The sequence below is a fragment of the Cavia porcellus genome, unplaced genomic scaffold, assembly GCF_034190915.1.
Source record: "Cavia porcellus strain 051 isolate PalLab524CR breed Dunkin Hartley unplaced genomic scaffold, mCavPor4.1 scaffold_6, whole genome shotgun sequence".
NCBI lineage: Eukaryota > Metazoa > Chordata > Mammalia > Rodentia > Caviidae > Cavia > Cavia porcellus.
In genome coordinates, this window is record NW_026947489.1 from 26,229,362 (window position 1) to 26,251,617 (window position 22,256).

General features: G+C 35.4%; 1 protein-coding gene across 6 annotated transcripts in view; it reads right to left on the reverse strand.

Annotated features, from left to right (window-relative positions):
* Ctdspl2 (CTD small phosphatase like 2) overlaps positions 1-22,256 on the reverse strand; it is a 74,746-nt gene that overhangs the window by 13,673 nt on the left and 38,817 nt on the right. For all 6 annotated transcript variants that reach the window (XM_063250133.1, XM_063250130.1, XM_063250131.1 and 3 more), the window contains 4 exons: positions 16,817-17,032; positions 12,504-12,582; positions 12,056-12,167; positions 9,817-9,903 (listed from right to left, as the gene is read on the reverse strand). In XM_063250133.1, the coding sequence (XP_063106203.1) occupies positions 9,817-9,903; positions 12,056-12,167; positions 12,504-12,582; positions 16,817-17,032 (494 nt within the window). The remainder of the gene's footprint in view (positions 1-9,816; positions 9,904-12,055; positions 12,168-12,503; positions 12,583-16,816; positions 17,033-22,256) is intronic.

Sequence of the window (22,256 nt, forward strand, 5' to 3'; positions counted from 1 at the left end):
TTCTTTTTTTTTCCTCTCATTAGTCAGGCATTTTATCTTAATTCCATGAAAAATCAAAAACAAAGTGAGCTCTATAACTTTTCCTAGCAAATAAAAATAATCAAATTCTTAGTACCTAATCATGTTATCTAGGATGAGATATGAAAAAAATAACAATAGCTGCTCTCCTAACCAACTCTTTTGTTCTGTCTTAAAATATTTGGTACAGTTTGCAGCCTTGGTTGAAAACCAAGCATACCATTTTTGTTTGGTAAGCCAAATAACGATATTTTAGTTAATATTACATTTCACTGGCAAAAAAATTATCAATCTTTTAAAAACAGATCTATAATAACCAAAAAAATCATTCTGCATGTTTTATTTTTAATATCCTTTTGTTCTGTATAGTAAACTAAGAGCCTCTGTAATTTGTGATTTGTTTCCTCTCCCTATAACACACTTCCACTGCAGAAAATATTTCTACTTAAACTATATTTTCCAAGAATAAAAAGTGGAACAGTGTTCAAAAGTGACATTTTCAAGCTTGGGGTTTAACTCACTGAAACAGTGCTTATCACCAAGAAAAGTGACATTTTTCAGTTTCCACGGTGACTTTCAGTATAGGTCAAAGGTATAACTTAATCATGCATTCTACTGTATTTAAATGACATATTTATTTATTCTCCCCTTCCTCTGCAGTGCTGGAGATCAAACCCAGGGGTTTGTGCACACTAGATGAGTGCCCTAAAACTAAGCTACAACACTACCATACATCTTGAAATTTGAAGCTACTTTAGAAAGGTATAACAAAATAACAGTGAAAAGTCTGGAAATTAGGGCTACATGGAGCTGTGTCATGTGATACAAAGGCAAATCTCAGAAACACAAAGATGAACATACAAGACCAGCGAAGTCTTAAGTCATTTGATATATTAAGTCTGTGCAGAGATATATACAAGTCAAGAAGCATTAGCATGTATAACACAGTTTAATTCTTGAGACTATCATTACTCATTGTGTTGAGTCATAAACATATGGATGTACACATAAGTATCCTCTGAATGCTTTAAAATTTATTGCACCAATGCCTTTGTCTCCATTTTTCTTCTTATTCTCAAAGATTCTTGACTTGAGCAGCTTACTTCCCATTTTCTACCAACCATCTTTCAAACTTACAACTTTAAACTATTCAGTCCTAATAGACTACCAAGATTCACTGCATTACTTCCAAATCTACCGTAACTATTCTATCTATATTACAAGGAGTTTAAAATTCTTCTCAGTAAACCAAATATACTTTCGGGTTTTTTTTTTTGTTGTTGTTGTTCTTTTTGGTTTATTGAGACATGGTCCTACTATGTGCTTCAGGCTGAACTTGAACTTGCAGCAATTCTCCTGCCTCAGCCTCCTGAGTGCTGGGATTAAAGGTATGTGCCACCATCCCTGGGTCTCAATAAACCAAATATATTTTGAAAAATAAATTGCAAATTTTAAATAATGATTTAGTTGGGTGTGGTAGTGTACGCTTGTAATCCCAGCACTTGGGAGGCAGGAGAATCAGAAGTTCAAGGCCAGCCTGAACTACACAGTGAGACCTTGCTTTAAACAAACAAACAAACAAACAAACCTTATTGCTGCAGTAAGAAACAACTGTGACATACAAATACTACTGGGATGGGGATACAGCTTGGCGGCACAGTGCCTGCCTGGCAAGTGTATGGTCCTGAGTTCAATTTCTGATACCAAACCAAACCAACCAAAATCAAATCTGACTACTACCAGAAGATAGGAACATGTAAACATGTTCATTATGCCAAACTTACTTTCTTTTTTTCCCTTAAAGTAATAGGGATTGAACCAATTGTACATGCTATCATTGCACTATGCCCTCAGTCCTTATGCCAAACTTTAAAAGCAAAAACTGGTCCGTATCTGCAAAATACCAATAAACGCTAGTTTTGTATAACCTGTTACACTATTGAAATTTTAATTTCATATAGAAACAATGGGAGCTGGGTTTGTGGTGCATGTTTGCAATTCCAGCACTCAGGAGACTGAGGCACAAGGATCATAGCAAGCTTGGGGCCAGCCATGCTACATAGTAGGTTCAAGGCCAGCCTGAACTACATAGTGAAACCCTGTCTCAAAAACAAAACAAAAACGAAATACTGGATATATTATTTTTAAAATGTTACATTAATAGTACATTAGCATTACCTGACTAACTGCTTCTAATTTCTAAATGTTTATCAACAATAATAACAGGCCACTAATGGTTAACAGAACTCGATTAAATGAAAGTAGTCCTGATATATAAATTCATTTACAAGTTCATTATAAATAGTGTAGTAGGGGCTGGGGATTTAGCTCAGCGGCATAAGCACCTGCCTTGCAAGTAGGTGGTCGTGAGTTAGATCCCCAGTACCGATAAAAATGAAAAAGACCAAAATAAAAGGAGTAAAGTTCATTTAACTTAAGTCAACTAAATAATTTCTGTTATGACCAAACCCTGATCTCTATCATAAGAATCTAAAATCCAAAAAAGAAAACCCTACAAAGATAAGCAGTTTCAAACTGAATGCAAAAGCCTAGAAAAAAAAAAATTTTACCTGTGATTTTATAAGTATTTCTAAGTTGATTTTAAGCCCTGACAATATGGTTTCAACATTAACAAAGAAATCTCTTTGATACTCTCTGCTATCTTTTGAACTTAGTGCTATATAATAGCAATAGCAATAGGTCTTAAAAATGGTAAATTCAAGGACTGGTGATATAGCTAGAGGTAGAGTGCAGGCTTCAGCATACACAGGGCTATGGGTTCAGTCATGCAGAGGGACATGGGAGGGACGACAACACAAAGGGAACAGGCGACACATAACTGGAGCAGGAGAAGGAGCAAGAGTTTGAGGTTAGCATGGGCTACATAACAATTCTAAGGCTAGCCTACATTACAAAGGGAGAGCCCTTTCCTTTAAACAAAAACATGATTAGTGAGTGCTATTATTTAAACAGCAAAAAAAAATTAAAGCAAAGCAAATATACAAAGCTAGAGATTGTGAAAATGAAATGTTATTTGCAACTGGTAGACACATAGGTATACAAGTGGTTCTGACAACTAACCTTCTGGACATCGTAGTTTCCTTATTTATGAAAGGGATATAATGGTACCTATTTCACAGTGCTACTGTGAGAAGTTACTACATACAATGCATTCGAAGAGTGCCTAGCACATTTAAAGTGCCAGGAGCTGTTAGCTACTATCATTACCCCACCCCATTAAAAGTAACCAGTAAGGAGAACAGTTCAAGTCAGTATAATTCTACATGGCAGAATTGGATACCCTCAATTCCAAAAGGTCCTACACCTCAGTACCTTGGTTCATGAACGTTTCTGTTTACAAACAATTTGGTTCACGAACAGAAGTGTTTGGCGAAATTTTGTTCTTGTTTGCAAACTCTACATCAGGTGACAAACATGACCATGGCCATCCTCCTCACACAAACTGAAATGTGACTATCTTTTCCAAAACTGTAGAACAAAATAAAGTCATACACTGAGATACCACTCTATGTCATCTACTGTTTTGGAAGAAGGAAGGTAATGACTCCTAGCTGATAAGTTTATCTACTTAATGTTTTCTTAGCATCAATCTCAGAGCATAGTGACAAAACCCAAACCCCATCTAGGAAAGTAAGATTGTTAGGCAGGCCATAAGAAGCTAATCCTCATAGCCCACTGAGTTATTTTACTTATATTTTAGTTTGATAAAGTTCCAGCAAGAGGCAGACAGGTATTTGTTTTTATTTTGTGTTTTTAATTCAGAGCCTTCCCGCTGAACTACGATCCCAGCTTTAAGGAGTCTTGCTAGGTTGCCCAGACTAGGCTCAAATTCACAGTCCTCTTGCCTTGACATTTCAGAATGCTGGGATTAATTATAGGTGTAAAACTTTAACTCTATTACATAGATTTCATTCGAAAGGGTTTTTTTTTTTCTGTTTAAGGAGTCAGGCCTAGTGGCACATGCCTGTACTCTTAGCAGGTTAAGAGGCAAAGGCAAAAGGATCAAAGTTTGAGACCAGGCTAGGGCTATAAAGTTGAGTATAAGATGAGACTCGGTCTCCAAAAATAAGGGGAAGGGTGACAGAGAGGATATCTATTTAAGAGTCCAAGTTGCATTAAGTTTAATTTATTCATATAGATGATATATTAAAATTTTTCAATGAAGTAAACTTTTCAATGAAGATCAGTCAAGTAAAACTGGCTATTTCATTTCCACATATGCTTACTAAATACAGTGAAACTTTCTGATGTGCATTAATATAGTCTTATTATTTAAAGGCAAAAAGTAACCATTTTGGTGACACAAAAATATCTTTGAAACCAAACTCTAAGGTTCAAAGACAATGAAACCTTCAATTTTTTTTCTTTTGGTACTGGGAATTGAACTCATGACCTTGCACTTGCTAGGTAGGTGCTATGCCACTGAGCTAGAAGCCTTCGATTTAATAAGTTTAGTAATCAACTGCCACCTTTTAAATGTATTTTTGGCTATTAAGCAAGAATATTCCATACTGGGGCTGGGGATTTAGGTCAGCGGCATAAGCACCTGCTTTGCAAGTGTGCAGTCGTGAGTTCGATCCTTGGTACTGATAAAAACGAAAAAGACAAAAAAAAAAAAAAAAAAACAAACCACAATATTCCATACAGTATATTTTCTTAATGAACTGCTCCTGATTTTGAAAGACATGTTTTAAGACAATACTTCATGAGCCTGGCGAGCACAAGGTCATGAGTTCAATTCCCAGTACCAAAAAAAAAAAAAAGATTTTTCTCATGAAATATATATATTTTTTTGTGAAAGAACTATAAGTGAGCCCTTCTTTTGTTTCTTAAATCTAAAAATTAATAATGATTAACTATACTCACTAATAAGGATTGGAAAATTACTCTGTAATATTTTGTATATAAGTACTGCGCGCTAACCTATTGCTGGAGCTCTGTAGTATTTTAAATATTATTTCCAATTATCAAAATGTTGTTTCAGGGCAACCCACTCGGGATCCCTTCTGTCTCTTTCTCAGAAGCTTGCTTTCTCTCAATAAATATATTCTGCTCTTTAAAAAAATACTGTTCCGTACTAATTAAATTCTTATCCTCAATACTAAGTGTCTGTGACTCCAAATATTATATTTAAGCCACATACTTATACATACTACCTATGTACAATGGAATTATGTTTGATTAATTTCAATAATTAAAAGTCTTCTTAGTAGTATGTCAGAATTTGTGGAAATAGAAAATGAAACCAGCTTTTTTACTATAAAATTTTTCACTAAAATGATTTTCTTCATGGATCAAAAAGTTAACTTTTCTAGGAAAGTTTGTAAGAAAGATAGAAACCACTGACCTTCTAATTCTCATTCTGTGATATAAAAATTATCCTAAGCTATAATATTTCCAAGAAACAAACTATAATAATAGGAAGAAGATGAACTCTGCTAACCATGGAGCATCCCACACCCCTCCCCCTCCCCAACTCTTCCCATAAAAGGAACCTTTACCAATAAAGCAAAGCACCCTGTATAAGTAGCTCCCTACAAGATCCTATCTCTCTCCTTGAGTGCTTACCACAATCTGATTTCTGGACAGCTGACCCAAAGTCTGTTGATTTTACTGATCTTCAGAAAGCCACTGACTGGCTAAAGTCTTATTGGTGAAAAAAATCAGATTCCCCTGCCATACTTTACAGAATTGAGGAGTTGGACAACACAGTTACGTTTGGCTGCACTGTGGTCAAACATATGAGGTATCTTCTTTTTGTCTTCAAACAGCCACGTTTGGGCTGAGTAGCTCTATTACATCTTCAAAAAATTGAGCTCCAGTTCTTGATGGAGACAGAGGAAGGTCATTGAGGAGGTGTTTCAGCTCAAGAGCTAAGTGAAAAATGTCTTTTGATTCAGTCCTGCTTGTGGATAGAAGTCATCTTCTGGATGGAAGAGGGAGTGAGATGACCTATAGTCTTGAATTGGTGGATCTGCAGGAACAGAAACTAAATACAGTGGAGACCTCTTAACTGAGTAACACCATGAGATGGATTTCCTGAAAATGTGTCAATATAAACTAATTATACAGATTAAACATGTGCACTGGAAGTGATTATGCACTTGTTTTCCCATTTTTACCATTTTCTGAATAAATGCTTCCCCAAATAACTACTTAAAAAATAATTTTCAGGAAAACTAATTAAAACACCAATTCAAAGAAAAATCTGTTTTGCCTTTGTGAGTGCCATACCCTATTTTAAAGTCAGTTTTTCATTCGAATGACTGTATCTGCATACAAGAAACTGTAACCTGTTTACTCCATATAGTGTTAGTACATTAACTTTTGAGATGGATATTTTACATTTTTTATCCCTAATAAAATGGAATTCAAATGTGTGCAAAATTTAGACTTCAATAAGCTACCTGCTCAAAAATTCTAACACTTTCATTAATCAAGTTTATTCCTACTCATCAATCAAATAAAGAGCTTGTATCATGAAGTTAGGCAGTATGTATTTGGTTTTTTTGTTTGTTTTTGGTGCTGAGAATAGAACTCAGGATCTTGTGCTTGCCAGGAAGGCACTTAAGCTGCTGAACTATATCCCCGGCCTATATTTGTTTTTAGGTTTTTTGGTGGGTTTTTTTTTGGCGGGGGGGGTGTGTCTTTTTGAGACAGGGTTTCACTATGCAGTTCTGGTTGGCCTTGAACTCACTTTGGAGCCCAGGCTAGCCTTATAGTCATCTTCCTGCCTCAGCCTCCCCAGTGCTGATGTTACAGGCATGTGCCACCACACCTGGCTAGCTGGGCAATATTTAAATTCGAGTAGTGGCCACTTCAAACTTTTCTCAATCTCTGATCTGGGGATAAAAACTAGGAAAGCTCACAAACAGATTTCTGTGGATCTAATTTAAATTTTCTATATATGGTAACAAAAATATTGATGAGCATTTGATTACTTGCTTCCATTTACAACAGGTGTGTAAATTTACTGTATATAATCTCATAATTATTAGATCATGCATCAGCAAACTATGGCCTACTGGCTAAATCCAGTCCTCCACTTATTTTGTAAATTAAGTTTTAATGGAACACAGCCATGCTTTTTTAAATTTATGACTACTTTCATGCTACTATGGCAGAAAATGTACTGCAACAAAGACCACAAAACCTAAAATATTTACGGCCGGCCCTTTACACCAAAAGTCTGTCAACTCTATTTACAGAAGTTTTTTTGGTGGTACCGTAGATCGAACTCACAACCTCATACTTGCCAGGCAGGTGCTTATGCTGCTGAGCTAAATCCTTCGCCCATACAGAAGATTATTAAGATATATGTATTTTGAAATTAAAGAAATGCTATGTACAATTAAAATTAGATATGAGTCAAATGTAACAACCTTACAAAAACAACAAAGTAGGTCTCATCTGGCCTTGACTCAGATAAAAGAATCTGATCCTATTTTAACAGAAAAAGAAAGGGGGCATAGGGAGAGGGCAAAAGACAGAATATAATACTATGGAACTGACATATTTAATAGGTATTCACTGAAAAATAGTTAATTTCATGTCATGTAAATTTTACCTCAAATTTTAAAAATAAGAGTATATACAGTATTTTACAGGTTTCTACCTTTAAGTGGGCCACATTACAGTATAGTGGTTAAATATTTAAGTGACATCTTACCTAATAATGTGGTTTCTCCAATATCTCTTAGATCATCACAGACCCTTGTGTATATTTCTTCTTTGCCAGTAGATGGAGACACACCACTGAAAGTTTAAAAGACATCATTCCCTGTTTAAAGGGAGCTTGCTGGTCTGAAAAAACTAGGGAAACCCTAACCCAAAAATTTTTTCAGTAATTTTTTTAAAAAGCAGAGAGAATATCTGGCTATGCCAAAAACCAGAAATCCAAGGGAATATACTCAATTTTAACTATGGACACACTAAAAAATTTACTGAAAGTGAACTAAACTGTCTTTGATGTAGTACATACATCATAGTATTAAAACAGAACCATCTCTACAGCTTCTAAGATTCAAACTTGCTGATTATTACTATGTAAGTAATTTCTTTTTCAGCTTCAGTTTCAAAATATAGAATATAAAGGATTCTTAGAATTCCAGAGGTAAGTGCAGTAAAGTATTAGTTAATATGGACTGCTGTAAGCCTTTTCAAAATAAGACAACTATCCAGATCCACATTAAAATAAGAACTTTTAAAAAGATAAAGAATTAAAGCAGAAATTATGGGAGCAATAAGAAAAAAGATTCAATTTTTATGGTCCTAACTTTCCAGGTTTCTTTTTTCACTATTAAAAATTATATAAATAGACCCCAAACCAATTATTTTCAAATTTAGAAGTTTAAAAAGTCATCTCCACATCATTATTTACCTATGTTTTTCAAGTAGCTTCCTTTCCAAACTCAAAGCCCTAAAGCAACTGTTCTCCTCAAACACAATCTTGAAAACAACAAAACAAAACTATAAACAACAACAACAAAATACCAGCCAGGTTATTGAGCTTAACAGTGAAAACTAAATTATTACTATACTACTTCCATTTGCCAAAAAACTACCATCTTTGATGGGCAATAAACCAGAGTAAGCTATTTGGTAAAGCATGTTTTATGAAAAAGAACTGCCCTAAACCAGATAATAATCAGTTAAAAGGGAACAGAAACATCTTAAAATCTTTTATGTATATTTTGTTATCCTGATTATCAAGATTAAAATAAAATTGGTTTACATAAAAGTGAGGTGAATATAGCATTCAGAAATTGCCATGCCTTTAATCCCTACCTATATTAAATTAGAACTGATAATTACTGCTAAAATATTCTTATGACTTATTACTAGAGAAATTTGGTAAAGTAGCCCTGACACACAAACTTCTGTTTAACTATGAAATTTTATAATTCCTGTGAGACAGCAACTAAAATCTGCCAAGAAAACTATAACCACATTCTAACTATGAAGAGCACATAAACAACCATAAAAACCTTTCATTACCAACATGATAAATGCTTTGTGGTTCTATGTAGTTAATCCTTAGGTTGGCTTCCTTGTGATAAACAACTCTTTTGATCCTTCTCCAATCTTTCAACAGCTGGTCCATAGGAATATAATACTAATTAAATAACAGAACAGCCAACATGGAAAAGTACTTTTCACTTAATAAATCTTAAAGACAAAGAAATCTTTAAAAGTATGGTCAACATGCATAATCCAATGAAATCTTAACTATATATTCTGCATGGCTCCTTGCCCATCACACACATGAGAGAAATACCAAACTCTAAGTAAAGCAATAACTAGTAGAGAATCCTAGACTTTTGTGATTAATATAAAGTAGGCCTATTAAACTATAACTTTACAGATGATATTGCTATCAAAAATTAAAATGACCAATAAAGAATGTGTTTTCTTTATATTAATTACAACTGGGGGATGGGGCAGGGGAGACAACACCAACAGGTGTTATAATCTGGCATGCTCCTCTTAAGGATCTGTATCAGTGCTCCTGCCTCCACCTGCTGGCAAACAGATTATGAAACTAACCTGTATCACTAGGTAAGAAAAGTTAGTGTTCTTTTGTTAACAAATTAATACTTTAACTACCTAGCATGAATGCTACTTTGTGTTAACCAACCATTAAAATCCACCAGGAAATCTACAGAAAAAACACTGAACACATTAAAAATCATTTTTTTGGTTTTGTGTTTTTTTCTTTTTTTAGCTTAAAATGTGACCTAAGAGGCCAAAAATCAAGTTTAAAAATTTTTTAATTACCTGATATATGACATCTTGGAAAAGGACTGGAAAAGTAAGTGCTGCATCTTCTAGCTCATTTAGACTACAGTGCACTAGTGTTTCATCCTTAAAATAAAAAATATATGTTGAATACAACTATACTAAAAGAAATGTCAAATAATATCTATGTAATCATGATTACAAAAACATTAAAGCACCCATTCGTATGCAGAATTTGGCATTCATATATTATTATATGTGGTATAGCAATTTAAGATAGGAGTCACTTGTTCTCAAAGGTAGTAGTAGTTCCTAGACCAATAAACAGCATCACCATCATCTGGGAACTAACCAGAAATACAAATCCAGTTTTCCAACTCCATTTCTGATATTAATAATCTCAGTAGGAATGGAACTCAGCAATCCTTAAAAAACTATTCAGGTGATTCTGATGTATTTTCAGGTTTGACAACCAGTCTTCTGAGCTCTGCAGTTGCCAATTTTCTATTAAAATCACATGTATATTGTATTTTTTACACTTAGCAAATTTTTAAGAATCTAATCATTCATGCATATATATAATATAGGTATGTGTGTATAGATGTATACTTATTATTATTTTTGTCTTTTTCTTTTTTACTGGTACCGGGGATCGAACTCATGACTGCCTGCTTGCAAGGCAGGCGCTTATGCTGCTGAGCTAAATCCCCAGCCCCATACTTATATATTTTTATATAATTTTTTTTCTGGGGGGGGGTACCGGAGATCAAACGCTCAACCTCAACACTTACCAGGCAGGCACTTGTGCCACTGAGCTATATCCTGGGCCCCTCTTACTTAATTTCTTATCTCCAACTTGCCATTAAAGAATCTTACAATATGTTTCAGTATATCATGAATCCCTTTCATGTACATTGTTTAAATAGTAGCCAATGAAAATTTATTTTTGATTACTAAATCCTATTTTCTCAAGACTTCTTAAATGCAAATAGCTATTTCTCAAGTCATAAATGCTTAAAAACAAAACCAAAACTCTGTTAGTATTATGTAATTAAGTAACAGGACTTGGGGGGGGTGCTGGGGAATTGAAGCCAAGACTTTTGAACTCGGCTAAATCTTTAACCCCTTTAAAATTTTTGAGACAGGCCCAAGCTAAGTGGCTCAAGCTGGGCTTGAACTTCTGATCCTTTTTCCTTAGCTTCCCAGAGTACTAGGATTACAGGTGTGTGCCACAGCACCCATGGTTTTTTTGTTTTAAAATAAAACTGCTCATCACTACCTCTAAAATTTTCAATGTGTTTAAGGTAAATTAAAATGAAGCATGAATGATCACAGCTTTTTGATTCCATTATCTTTTTTTTTTTTGAGATAGGATCTCACAATGTAGTTCAGGCTAGCCTTGAACTTGTGGAGGAGATCTTCCTGTCTCAACCTCCCAAGTGCTGGAATTACAGGCATGTGTCACTACACCCAAGTAAAATATCAATTGTTGGGCTGGCAACATAGCTCAGCAGCATAAGCACCTGTCTGACAAATGCAAGGTCCTGAGTTTGATTCCCAGTACCAAAAAACTAAAATAAAATAAAATACAAATTTTAAATGAGAGGTTTTAGTAGCCTGTGTGAAGAGATTAACTGATCACTTGGACACTTAATAGTTTGTGGTATTAGACAATGTGCAAAAACAAAAACAGGAAAGAGGTGGATTTTGCAGTTAATTTGCTGAGACCCAAGTTGTATTTAATCATTCAGGGAAATATGGGAACCTAAGAGAACAGAGGAAATCTACAATCTAGGCATATTTCTAATGAAACAAAAGTAGAGTTTCTTGGGAGATAAAAAGAAATCACAGGCCGAGAGTGTAACCCAGTGGTAGAGCATATGTTTAACACATGTGGGTTTGATCTCTAGGAATGCAAAAATAAAAGTCTGATTTATTCTCAAAAAGAATACCTGACCCAAACTAAACTGGAGATTCTAGCATTGAACTATATTTAAAGGCATTTCAGAAAATCTAAGATACATTTACATTAATAATCCTATCTTTCCCTGCCAGGGGCACTCTACCACTGAGCTGGATCCCCAAGCCTTTTTGTTATCTTGAGACAGAGGCTCACAAAATTACCCAGGTGGAACTCAAAATTGTGGTCCTCCAGCCTCAGCTTCCCTCGATGCTGGGAACCACTAAGTCAGCTTTCTCTGTATTCTTTCAGGTATTCTAAACTGGCACTTTAAAAGAGAATTTCTCTTCTTTCTACTGCTATAGCTAATATACTTACCAGGTCTAAAACTAGGGAGAATTCTGGTGTGCTTCTTGTTTTCAATGGAAGAGCAGGTTTCCTATTTAGTTGTTCTTCTGTCAGTGGTGGAACATGTTTGATGAAATAATAGCTATAAATCAAATTTAATGAAAATTTCAACATCTTTACAAAGCATAATATTAAATTCAACCTATTTAAAAATCTTGAAGTAAAGCACATTTAACCAAGTAACTAAATTCATAAAACATGTATGTAAAAGTGGAAACATACAAACTGAATCTCCCTATCTCAGTAAAAACACATCACAAGAAATTATCCTACCACATACAGCTAGCCAGGAGTGGGGGGGGGGGGGAATCAAAATGCAAAGTAAGCTTTTACTGAATATACGTCTTTTTGGTACCATTACAGAGTTGAAATATTAAAGGAAGAAAGAAAAAATTTTTAAACCACAGAAACAACTCACGGGTCAAATACTTCCCAATCTTCTTCATAGGTGGCCTCTGCGTGAGCTGATGAATAACCACTCTCTGGATTTACTGGTGCTATATAATAAAGTGCAAGAAAAATGTTAACTTTTACTCAGTGCTTATCAGGAAGTACATATTTCTACTCTTTCTGTAAAACATCTTCCTAAGGTTCTGTGTATTTTAGGTTAAAGACAGAAACAATATGTAAACAACATTTAAAAGCAAACAGTAACAGAAACCAAGAGAAAAAATTACCCCTCCAAACAAAATGGCAACCTACAGTGACTAAAAAGAAGACCTCTATCAGCTAAGAGAAAATTTACTAGTTATATTTACTTTCTATTTGAATAGAGTTTACATGTGATAACTAAAATTGTTATGGTGCTCTTCTAGCATTAATACATCACCTTGCACATATAGGCTGACAACAGATTCAAATATGGCTTTAAGTTCTAAGATCCATTAGAACAGTCTTTAAGAAGCCCACTAAGGAACTGGGATGTAGTTCAATGAGAGAGAACTTGCTTAGCATGTGCAAGATCCTGGGTTTGATCTCTAGCACACCAAAATTAAAGAAAGTTTATTGTTCTGTCACCTGCAACAATATGGATGAACTTGAGATCATTAGGTTAAGTGAAATATGCTAGGTACAGAAAGACAAATAAAACATGAAAGACAAGTAAATCATATTCAAAATCTAAAACAATTCATTTCACTAAAGGGTGGTTACCAGAGACTGGTTTGGAGTGAGAGCAAAGAAGCTATCAGTGAGCACCAAGCTATAGTTAGGAGCAAGGAGTTCTGAGATGTTACTGCACAGAGGTGTGACCACAGGTAACAATAATGTACTATACATTTCAAAAGGCTGGAAAAAAAGATTCTTCATGTTTTCGCTACTAAGGAGAGAGAAATGCCTCAAGAAATAAATGTTTAACCTCATTTAAAAGTTAAAGTGTATGCATACACTGATCATTATAGGGAACACCTCATTCACATACATGACTTGTTTTAATGTATCAGTTAAAATACATTTTTTAAAAAAGTTCATGAACCCCACTGAAGGCTTATTTTAAAACTGTATGTATATTTTCTTAGGAATTTTAAGATTATCTATGATCTTTAGAAATTAAGAAATTCTGCTGTCTGGCTGGGCTGCGGATACAGCTTAGCAGTAGATCACTGGCTTGGAGTGCACAAGGCCTTTGCTTTAAGACCCAGGAAGGGGGGGGGGTAGAGCCACTTTCTTATAAAGAAATGCTGCTTTGTATAGAAATCACTGCTTATAAGTTACCTTATTTGTAACTTATAAGCATCTTTAATCAAGAGGCAATTCTAAGGTGGGTGTGGTGGCACACACTGGTGATTCCAGCACTGGGGAGGTTAAGATAGATCACCATGAATTAGAGGCCACACAGCGAGGTCAAGGTCAGCTTGAACGACACAGGAAGACTGTGTCTCAAAATGAAACATAGAGATAGCCTGTATTCCATGCCACATAATTCATTCTGTTTAAACTAAGATTGCATCAATTGATAACACTCTAGAAATACGCTGAAGAGTTTTCTAAAACAGTAATCACAACATAAATTGAAGACGATGATGGTTCCTAACAAACTAAGCCAGTAATATGTCGAGAGATAAAAAGTTTAAGGTGGAATCCAATGAAATTGCCATAGTAACTATAGAAACAGCATACTGGTGGATAATAGTCTTTCAAGATAAAAACTAACCCTATTTAAGATTATGATATATTTTTCTTAGACAAGGTCATCTAGTATGTATGTATAACATATTGCATCAGATAATACAGAATCTTTATAAATCCTTGACCATTATATCTCTAATAGTTCATTAGCATCAGAGGATAACGGAAATTATCTTCCAATTACTTTAGTGTTTCAAATTTCTATAACTTCCAAGAAAAAGAATTTACTGAGTTCCTACAAACTATTTTTTATATTTTATCATTTAACCTTCAAAACCTTAAGTATTCTTTTTTTTTTTTTTTTTTTTTTTTTTTTGGTACTAGGAATCAAACTCACAACCTTATGCTTGCCCGGCAGGTGCTTATGTTGCTGAGCTAAATCCTCACCCTATTTATTCATTTTTTTTAATTTTTAATTTTTTTTCTTTTTCCTTTTTATCGGTACCGGGGATTGAACTCACAACTGTCTGCTTGCAAGGCAGGCGCTTATGCCGCTGAGCTAAATCCCCAGCCCCTATTCATTTTTTTTTAAAGTGACTCATTATATTGCCCAGGATGGTCTTCAACTCCTGGGACTGAGTGATTCTCCCAGCTCAGCTTCCTGAGGACCCAAAACTACTGGCTTATATCACTGCACCCAGCTTATCATCATTTTAGAGCTAAGTAAATGACAGAGCCTATTGCCTTCTTACTCTCTTTAACTACAACCTCAAAAAAAAAAAAGGAAAAACTAGTATTTTTGCACTTGTTTTCATCTTTTGTTTGTTTTTCATGCTCAACATTATCTCTGTTAACCTTACCATCCCAGAGTAACTACAATGTGCCTTGGTGTCACTTTGTTCATTTATTTTCAACAATATTTACCATACTATGCAGTAATTTTCTATCTTACTTATCTGTATCAACAGTTCTTATCACAAAAAAAAGTGTGCTCATGTTTGGGGAATAAATGCATGAGTGAGTTGGCTACTGTCTATTTTCTTCTGTAGAAACCACAAAAGTTACAGAAGTACCTTTTCCATCTTCACAGTTAAAAAAAAAATAAATACTAAGACATCACAAACAGAACAAACATCAAACAAGAAGCCAAGAACCCTAGACTTTATACTTTACCATTTATTAGCCTTATAACCCAGAGCAAAGTAATCAACATAAAATGACAGGTCAATTTTCAAATTTTACCCTCAGAAGAATTATATAGTATTGGGGCTGGGGATTTAGCTCAGCGGCATAAGCACCTGCCTTGCAAGCAGGGCTCGATCCCCGGTACCGATAAAAAGGAAAAAGACAAAACAACAACAACAACAACAACAACAAAAAACCAGTGTTGCTGATTCACCTGTACGATTCAGTATTTAACTTTCTGCTTAACATTAAAGGTATGACTATTTTACTTAATGAATTTAAAATACGTCTTTCTTCTATTTGCTGCTCTTCTCTTCACAATAGCATTACTAGGTTATACTCTATAGATGCTTAATTGTACATTTTTTCTTTAAAATGCTTCAACCGTAGCCAGGTGTAGTGGTGTACACCTGTAATCCTAGCACTCGGAAGGCTGAGGCAAGATGATCACCATGATGAGTGCAAGGCCAGCCTGAATCACATAGGGAAACCTTGGCTTCCAAAAATAAATAAAACAAAACAGTTCCTTGCTGTTTATTTTAAAAAGTTTCTCTTTTATATTTAAATACTTACATTATTCTATTTCTTTGTATCAATATTTTTTTTGAGACAGGGACTCCATATGACTTCAGGTTGGGCTTCAACTCATTATTTAGCTCAGGCTGGCCTTGAACTCATGGTGATCCTCCTGTCACAGACTCCTGAGTATTGGGATTATGGGTCTAAATCATATTTAATGAATACACATTTTCTGGATTCTCTCAAATACCTTGTACCACAAGGAATAGAAAATAAATCTAGGATAGATAAAATCTATCCCAGAGGAAGATGATCCACGCTTACTTTTACTTCACTTTTAAGAACAGTAGAACATATTTTCATCTCTCTCTCTTGGTTTTGTTTTGTTTTGTTTTTTGCAGCAAGGTCTTGTTACCCAATTTTCTTTGGCTCTGAACTCATTATATAACCCAGGCTGGTCTCAAACTCAAGGCAATCCCCTTCTGCTCAGCTTCCCAAATGCTGGGATTACAGGTGTGTGCCACCATACCCGGCCATAATTTCATCTTACACTTTTTTGTACACAGCTCTCAGAATTAATAAATGTGTTTCCATATTTTAATGTCAACTGGCTCAGGAATATGACAATTAAGTTAGGGCTTTTTAAGAAGCTAGAGTTTGGCAGCAACAATAGACTACAGGAAGAGATCCAGGAACAGAAGTCCCCAAGGTTGGTGGTGGCAGCACCATTTATGTCTAAAGCAAATCCGAAGGTAAAAGACTGCGCCTACGCAGAGCCCTCAGACCACCCACATGTGCAAATAATGACTTGGATTTTTGAGACAAAGTTTTGTTTCAAAAAAAGGTTTTCTTAACTCAAGAAACAAAAAACTTAAGCTCATTTAAGAACTAGTAGTACCATACTTTTATTTGCTATTCATAATGATAAGAGATGTTTTTTAAAAAAGGAATTTTTTTCACCTGTAAGAGGTGGGATGTCACGATTAACTGTTTCTTCTGCTTCTTCTAAACCATTATTTATCGATGGCCTCACTTGTACTGCTTGATTTGAGTAAGCTGCTCCATTAGTTGATGCAGTAGTACTGGTAGTGATCTCATCCACCTGTTCCATATCAAGCTGTTTCACTATCTCTTCAGCTTCCACAGCCTGTCCCGGGGAATCTGATCCTGATGTTCCTGAAACCATCATTCAGCACAGTATCATCACTTGAAAATTCTAATACCTAGGAAAACTAAATGCAATTACCACTGTACAAGTTATTTAAATGGATAATTCATAGAAGAACAAAGCTGAGGATATCTATCTATAGACATAGAAATGTCTATTTTAGGACATTTCAAACAATGAGAAATACAAACTATTGTAGGGTAAAGTAATAATGTAGTTTTTCTTGTATTCTCAAGTAGTTTAGAAATACCTATTCATAGTCAAACAACAATCACAGCTTACAAATTTTTCTTTGAGACAAGACCTTGCTCTGTAGTCCAGGTTGGTCCTGAACTTACTATGTAGCCTAGACTAGACTCAAATTCACAGCAACCTTTCTGCCTCAACTCTTTTGAGTGCTAGGATTACAGGCATGTGCTACCATATCCAGTTTACAACTTTTTTTCATTAAACCGAGCATCACTGAAGACATACTACATAGCACGTACTTTATTATCCCCAAAGAGCTGCTGATTCTTTCATGCAAATACTAAACATTTTAGCTATTGTAGGCAACTGTAATTTTTCAACCAGAGGTAGTTAATCAAGAATGAACTCCATGTTTTTTTAGTGGGGGTAGGTTTGAGACAGGGTCTCACTAAGCAGCAGTTCAGGCTGGCCTTGAGCGTGGAACAATCCTCCTGCCTCAGTCTCCCAATTGCTGGGATCACAGGCATGCGCCACCATGCCCAGCTGAGCTAAACATTTTCTTAAACAAGAAAACCTTTTTATTAAAAGACAAAAGAATGACTGATCACAAAATCTCATTTCAATAATAAAGACTGAACTCATTTCTTTCTGGAATCTTTGAAATGTCATAACAGAATCAACCCTCAATATTCTCAATTTCCTTACTGAACCTTCAATTTAATCTCTTAAAAAATATTTTTTTCCTGACACCTTCCCCCTTGATGTTTTATTAATCTCCTATATCCACTGTACTAATTAAATCAAAGATCATTTACCTCTATTGCTGCTGCCAGATAACTGATTTTCTATTAATGTTCACCCCCAAAAGCCTGTTCTTTTGAGTCTGATACATAGCTATACAATTCCTCACTTTTCTTCATTGCTATTATCTATACTCCTCAATCATAGATGCTCAACCCTTACCTACTGGTTCTCCTGCCTTGTTTAATACTGTATTCTTTTTCTGTTATTACAGGTGATTGACTAAACCTCAGAGTTCTTGCCCTCTTGAGCTACAACTATCTTCACTCATACTGCACATTGGCAGGTATTACTATGCTTATAAACTGGACATGAACAATAAATACGTGTTCACCTCTGAGACCTAAAATATTAAGTTTAATATAAAATATATTAACCTGCTAACTTTTTTGGGGTAGAGTACCAGGAATGAAACTTGGGACCCCATATCTGCAAAGCAAGCACTGTGCCACTGAGCTAAATCCCTGGACTCTACCCTGCTGCTAACTTTTCAATTATCTATAATATCCCCATTATATCTGATCTTCAAGCTTGATACAAGTCAGTCTCTTTATTCTAAACATATTCCCCAGAGGCTGCTTTCCTCTTTTTCTTACCTGGACTTCAAACTCATGACCTTGCACTTGCTGGGCAGGTGTTTGTGCTACTAAGTTAAATCCCTGGCCCAACTTAACCCACTCTTAAACTGGCATCCTCAGCATTTTTGCTTCCTTGTCCTTCCTCTGTCAAGAGATCCCTCTTGCTATGTGTTCCAGATTATCCTTGAATTCACTATGTAGCCAAAGGTATCCTCAAACTTAAAAGCAATCCTCTTGCCACAGTCTCCCGAATGCTTGGATATCCCCCTGAATCTACATCTAACCAACAGGTGTCTCAGGCTCCTGAACAAAACAATTAAAAAGACTGGTAACCCCCCCCAACAAAATCTTTCAATCTTAATGAGGCCTACAGTATGGTGCTCAATACTCCTGTGTCTCTCTGCTTGTTTTTCTTATTCCTAGAGCAACCATTCTAAACTTTCACTATTCTCTTCAAGACTGTGCCACCAGGACCATCTCAGTAAATAAAACCATTTCCTTTTCTCGAAGAAAACACTGTAACTATCAAACATCAACTCCTATTGTTTCTGTTCACACTTTTAGAGGTTCCTCAGAATCAAAATACATAAATAAATAAATAATCAAAAAACGGTCTCATTTCAATTTAAATCGTTTTTTGTTCTTTCAATCCTAGCTCTGTCAACAGTCTCTAAAAACCTCCACTTTTCCTTCCTGTTTTTGGTTTCTTAATATAAGACCCTTTCCTAAGGCAGATATATTACCTGTGGAGACTGTAATTTCTCTAGTTTTTCTTTTATACCCAATTTCATAAAAGTAATGCGCTATTGCTGTGTCTTTGGGGGTGGGTGTTTTTTGAGACAGGGTCTTGCTATGTAGTACAGGCTGGCCTCAAACTCATGAGATTACAGGTGTGTGCTGCTAGGTCAGGTGTTATCTCTTTTCTTATTCTCCATTTTATTTTCCTAATTCAGTGATATTAGGTTTTGCAGTCTAAGCACTCCACTGAATTTTTTTGGCCAAAGAACTAATGACTTTCTAATTATCAGATCCAGCTGTCTCTCCTCTTCGCTCCTCTTCATTGAGACAGGGTTCTTAAAATCATGATCTTCCTGCCTTAGTCTTCTAAGCATTAGGATCACAAGCGCCACTGTGCCTAGCTCAGCGCTCTCTTTTCAAAGCTCATTTTCCTTTATTCAGTCTTTTACTTTGGGTTTGGATAGTCCCACATTCTTTGGCATCTATGAACTGAAGTTTCTCCTGCTTCTTCCCTGATTCCTCTCATTGGCTGCTCTTAATTCTACCAGTCCTTAAATGTTTTCCCTAAATCCTAAACTTGGGTTGCTGAACTAAATAAGCCAATTGTACCACAGGTTTCAAATAATCACTAACAAGGGATAACAACATCATTTACTGCTTAAACTCAAAAATCTGAGGCTCACAATGGAATAATAATTGCTTCCCAGATATTTTTATTTGGTTGTTTCATAGCATCTGAAAAATCAATCTGGCCAGAATAAAACTCAAATTATTTCCAGGGAACTTTGTCTTTCTTGAATCTTCTACTCTTGATTTTCTTAATCCCTTTTTTCTTTCATATCTGATCTGTGCCAATGTGTCTATCTTATATTCTGATTCTTCCTCTTTTATAACTACAAATAAGGTCTCATATGTACTACCACAAGTCTATTGCTTCTGTCTCCAGCCTCTGTAGAATCTAATCTGCACTCTACTGCCAAAGTCATCTTTTTAAAACATAAATCTGGTTACATTACCATATTTGCCAATTTACAATTTTTCAATCATTCCCCCCTAAGAACAGAGCTCATAGTTTTTGTTGTTTTTGTTTTTTAGAGGAGGGCAACTGGAGATTGAATTCAGAGCCTTTATACTGAGCTTTTTTTGTGTGACAGGATCTCACTATATCATTAAAGATGCCTAGGTTGGGCCCCAATTTGCAATAATCCTAACTGAGCCTCTTAAGAGTGCTAGGATTATAGGTACACCACCGCCACTCGGCTTTTATTCTTGTTAGTTCTATCTGACTTCTTCATAAGTCTCTTTATATTATCCTTTCTTAAATACAAAGCTTCTTCAGTTGAACACAACATTTTCTCAGGTATGCTACATCATGTTCTGCTGTGGGGCCTTTGCTCACATTATTCCTTCTCTGTGCATACAATCCCCTTTAACATCTTTCAAAATCCAACTTTTCTATGAAGCCTCTTGTGAGCCTCTCACCCCATACCCAGAAGACAGGGCCACTCCATTTTTTCAGTACCCCACTCTCCAATGACTATCAATGCATCTATAAAGTATTTAATTACATCTTACTCTCTTTTGACAACACCATGGTTTCAATCAAGGGCCTGAACACATGCTAAACAAGCACTCTGCAACTGCCCTATCCTTAGCCCTTTTTATGGAGTCAGAGGTCTCACTAAAATTGCCTGGTTTTGCCTTGAATTTGCAATTGTTCTGCCTTAGCCTTTAATGTAGCTGGGATTATAGGTGTGTGCTACCAAACCTGGATCATAACCCTTCCCCCAACAAAAAGTAAATTCCTTGAAGACAGGGATTACATGTTATTCATTTTTAAATCTCTATTAACTAACAGTGAATATTATAGATGCTAAATATATTTATATGTTGTATAAACTGAAATCTTCAAAACACTCCCAACATTGAAATACAAGTATTTCATTTCTCAGATTAAGAGGCACTAGAATTTAAAGTACTGACAAGTACTGTTAAAGACTGGCAAAAGTAGATTTTTAAAATAAGTTTATTTAACTTCAAAGTCTATTCTCTTTCCTTTAGTGCACCAATTCCAATACATTAGTATCTAGCTCTATAAGATACTAATATAAAAAAGATATTAATATATGTTCATGTGTGATACAGGGGATACAGATAAGATTGAACAGTTAAAAGTGGTTGTTTCTCTTATAGGACTCTATCGTACTTTCTTTTTTTTTTTTTGTCTTTTTCCTTTTTATCAGTACCAGGGATCGAACTCACGACTGCCTGCTTGCAAGGCAGGCGCTTATGCCGCTGAGCTAAATCCCCAGCCCCAACTCTATCGTACTTTCATACGGCAACATATATCACAGTATTTCTTCCCTCAAGACATCTTAATTTTACATTATACCATTATATCTTATTAAAATTGCACTACTGGGTCAGGGATTTAGCTCAGGGGCTCAAGTGCTTGCCTGGCAAGCTCGAGGTTGTGAGTTCAAAACCCGATAACAAAAAAACTAGAAAATTAAAAATTGCACCATGGACCAGAGATTTAGCCCAGTAGCACAAGCACTTGCCTGTAAGTATGATGTCACGAGTGTGGTCCCCAGTACCCCCCCCGAAAAAGGGTAAAATAAAAAAGTATTTTTAAGAAACCTGCACTATTATCCAGACACATACTTAAGATTAGGATTTAAGTAACCAGACAACAACCAGTCAGTGATTCTTTTCCATGTACTCAGTAACTGTCTCAAACACCTTAACTAATTTGAATTAGGGTAGTTTCATTATTTACCTAAAATTCAAATGAACTGAATTACTATTTAGATTAAAAATCCTTGGGGGGGGGGAATCATCAGATGATGATAAACTGAGTGGTTCAAAAAACAGCTTATGGTCTTGGTTCACTTTAATCGATCTTCAATCAATTCCAAAAACCAAG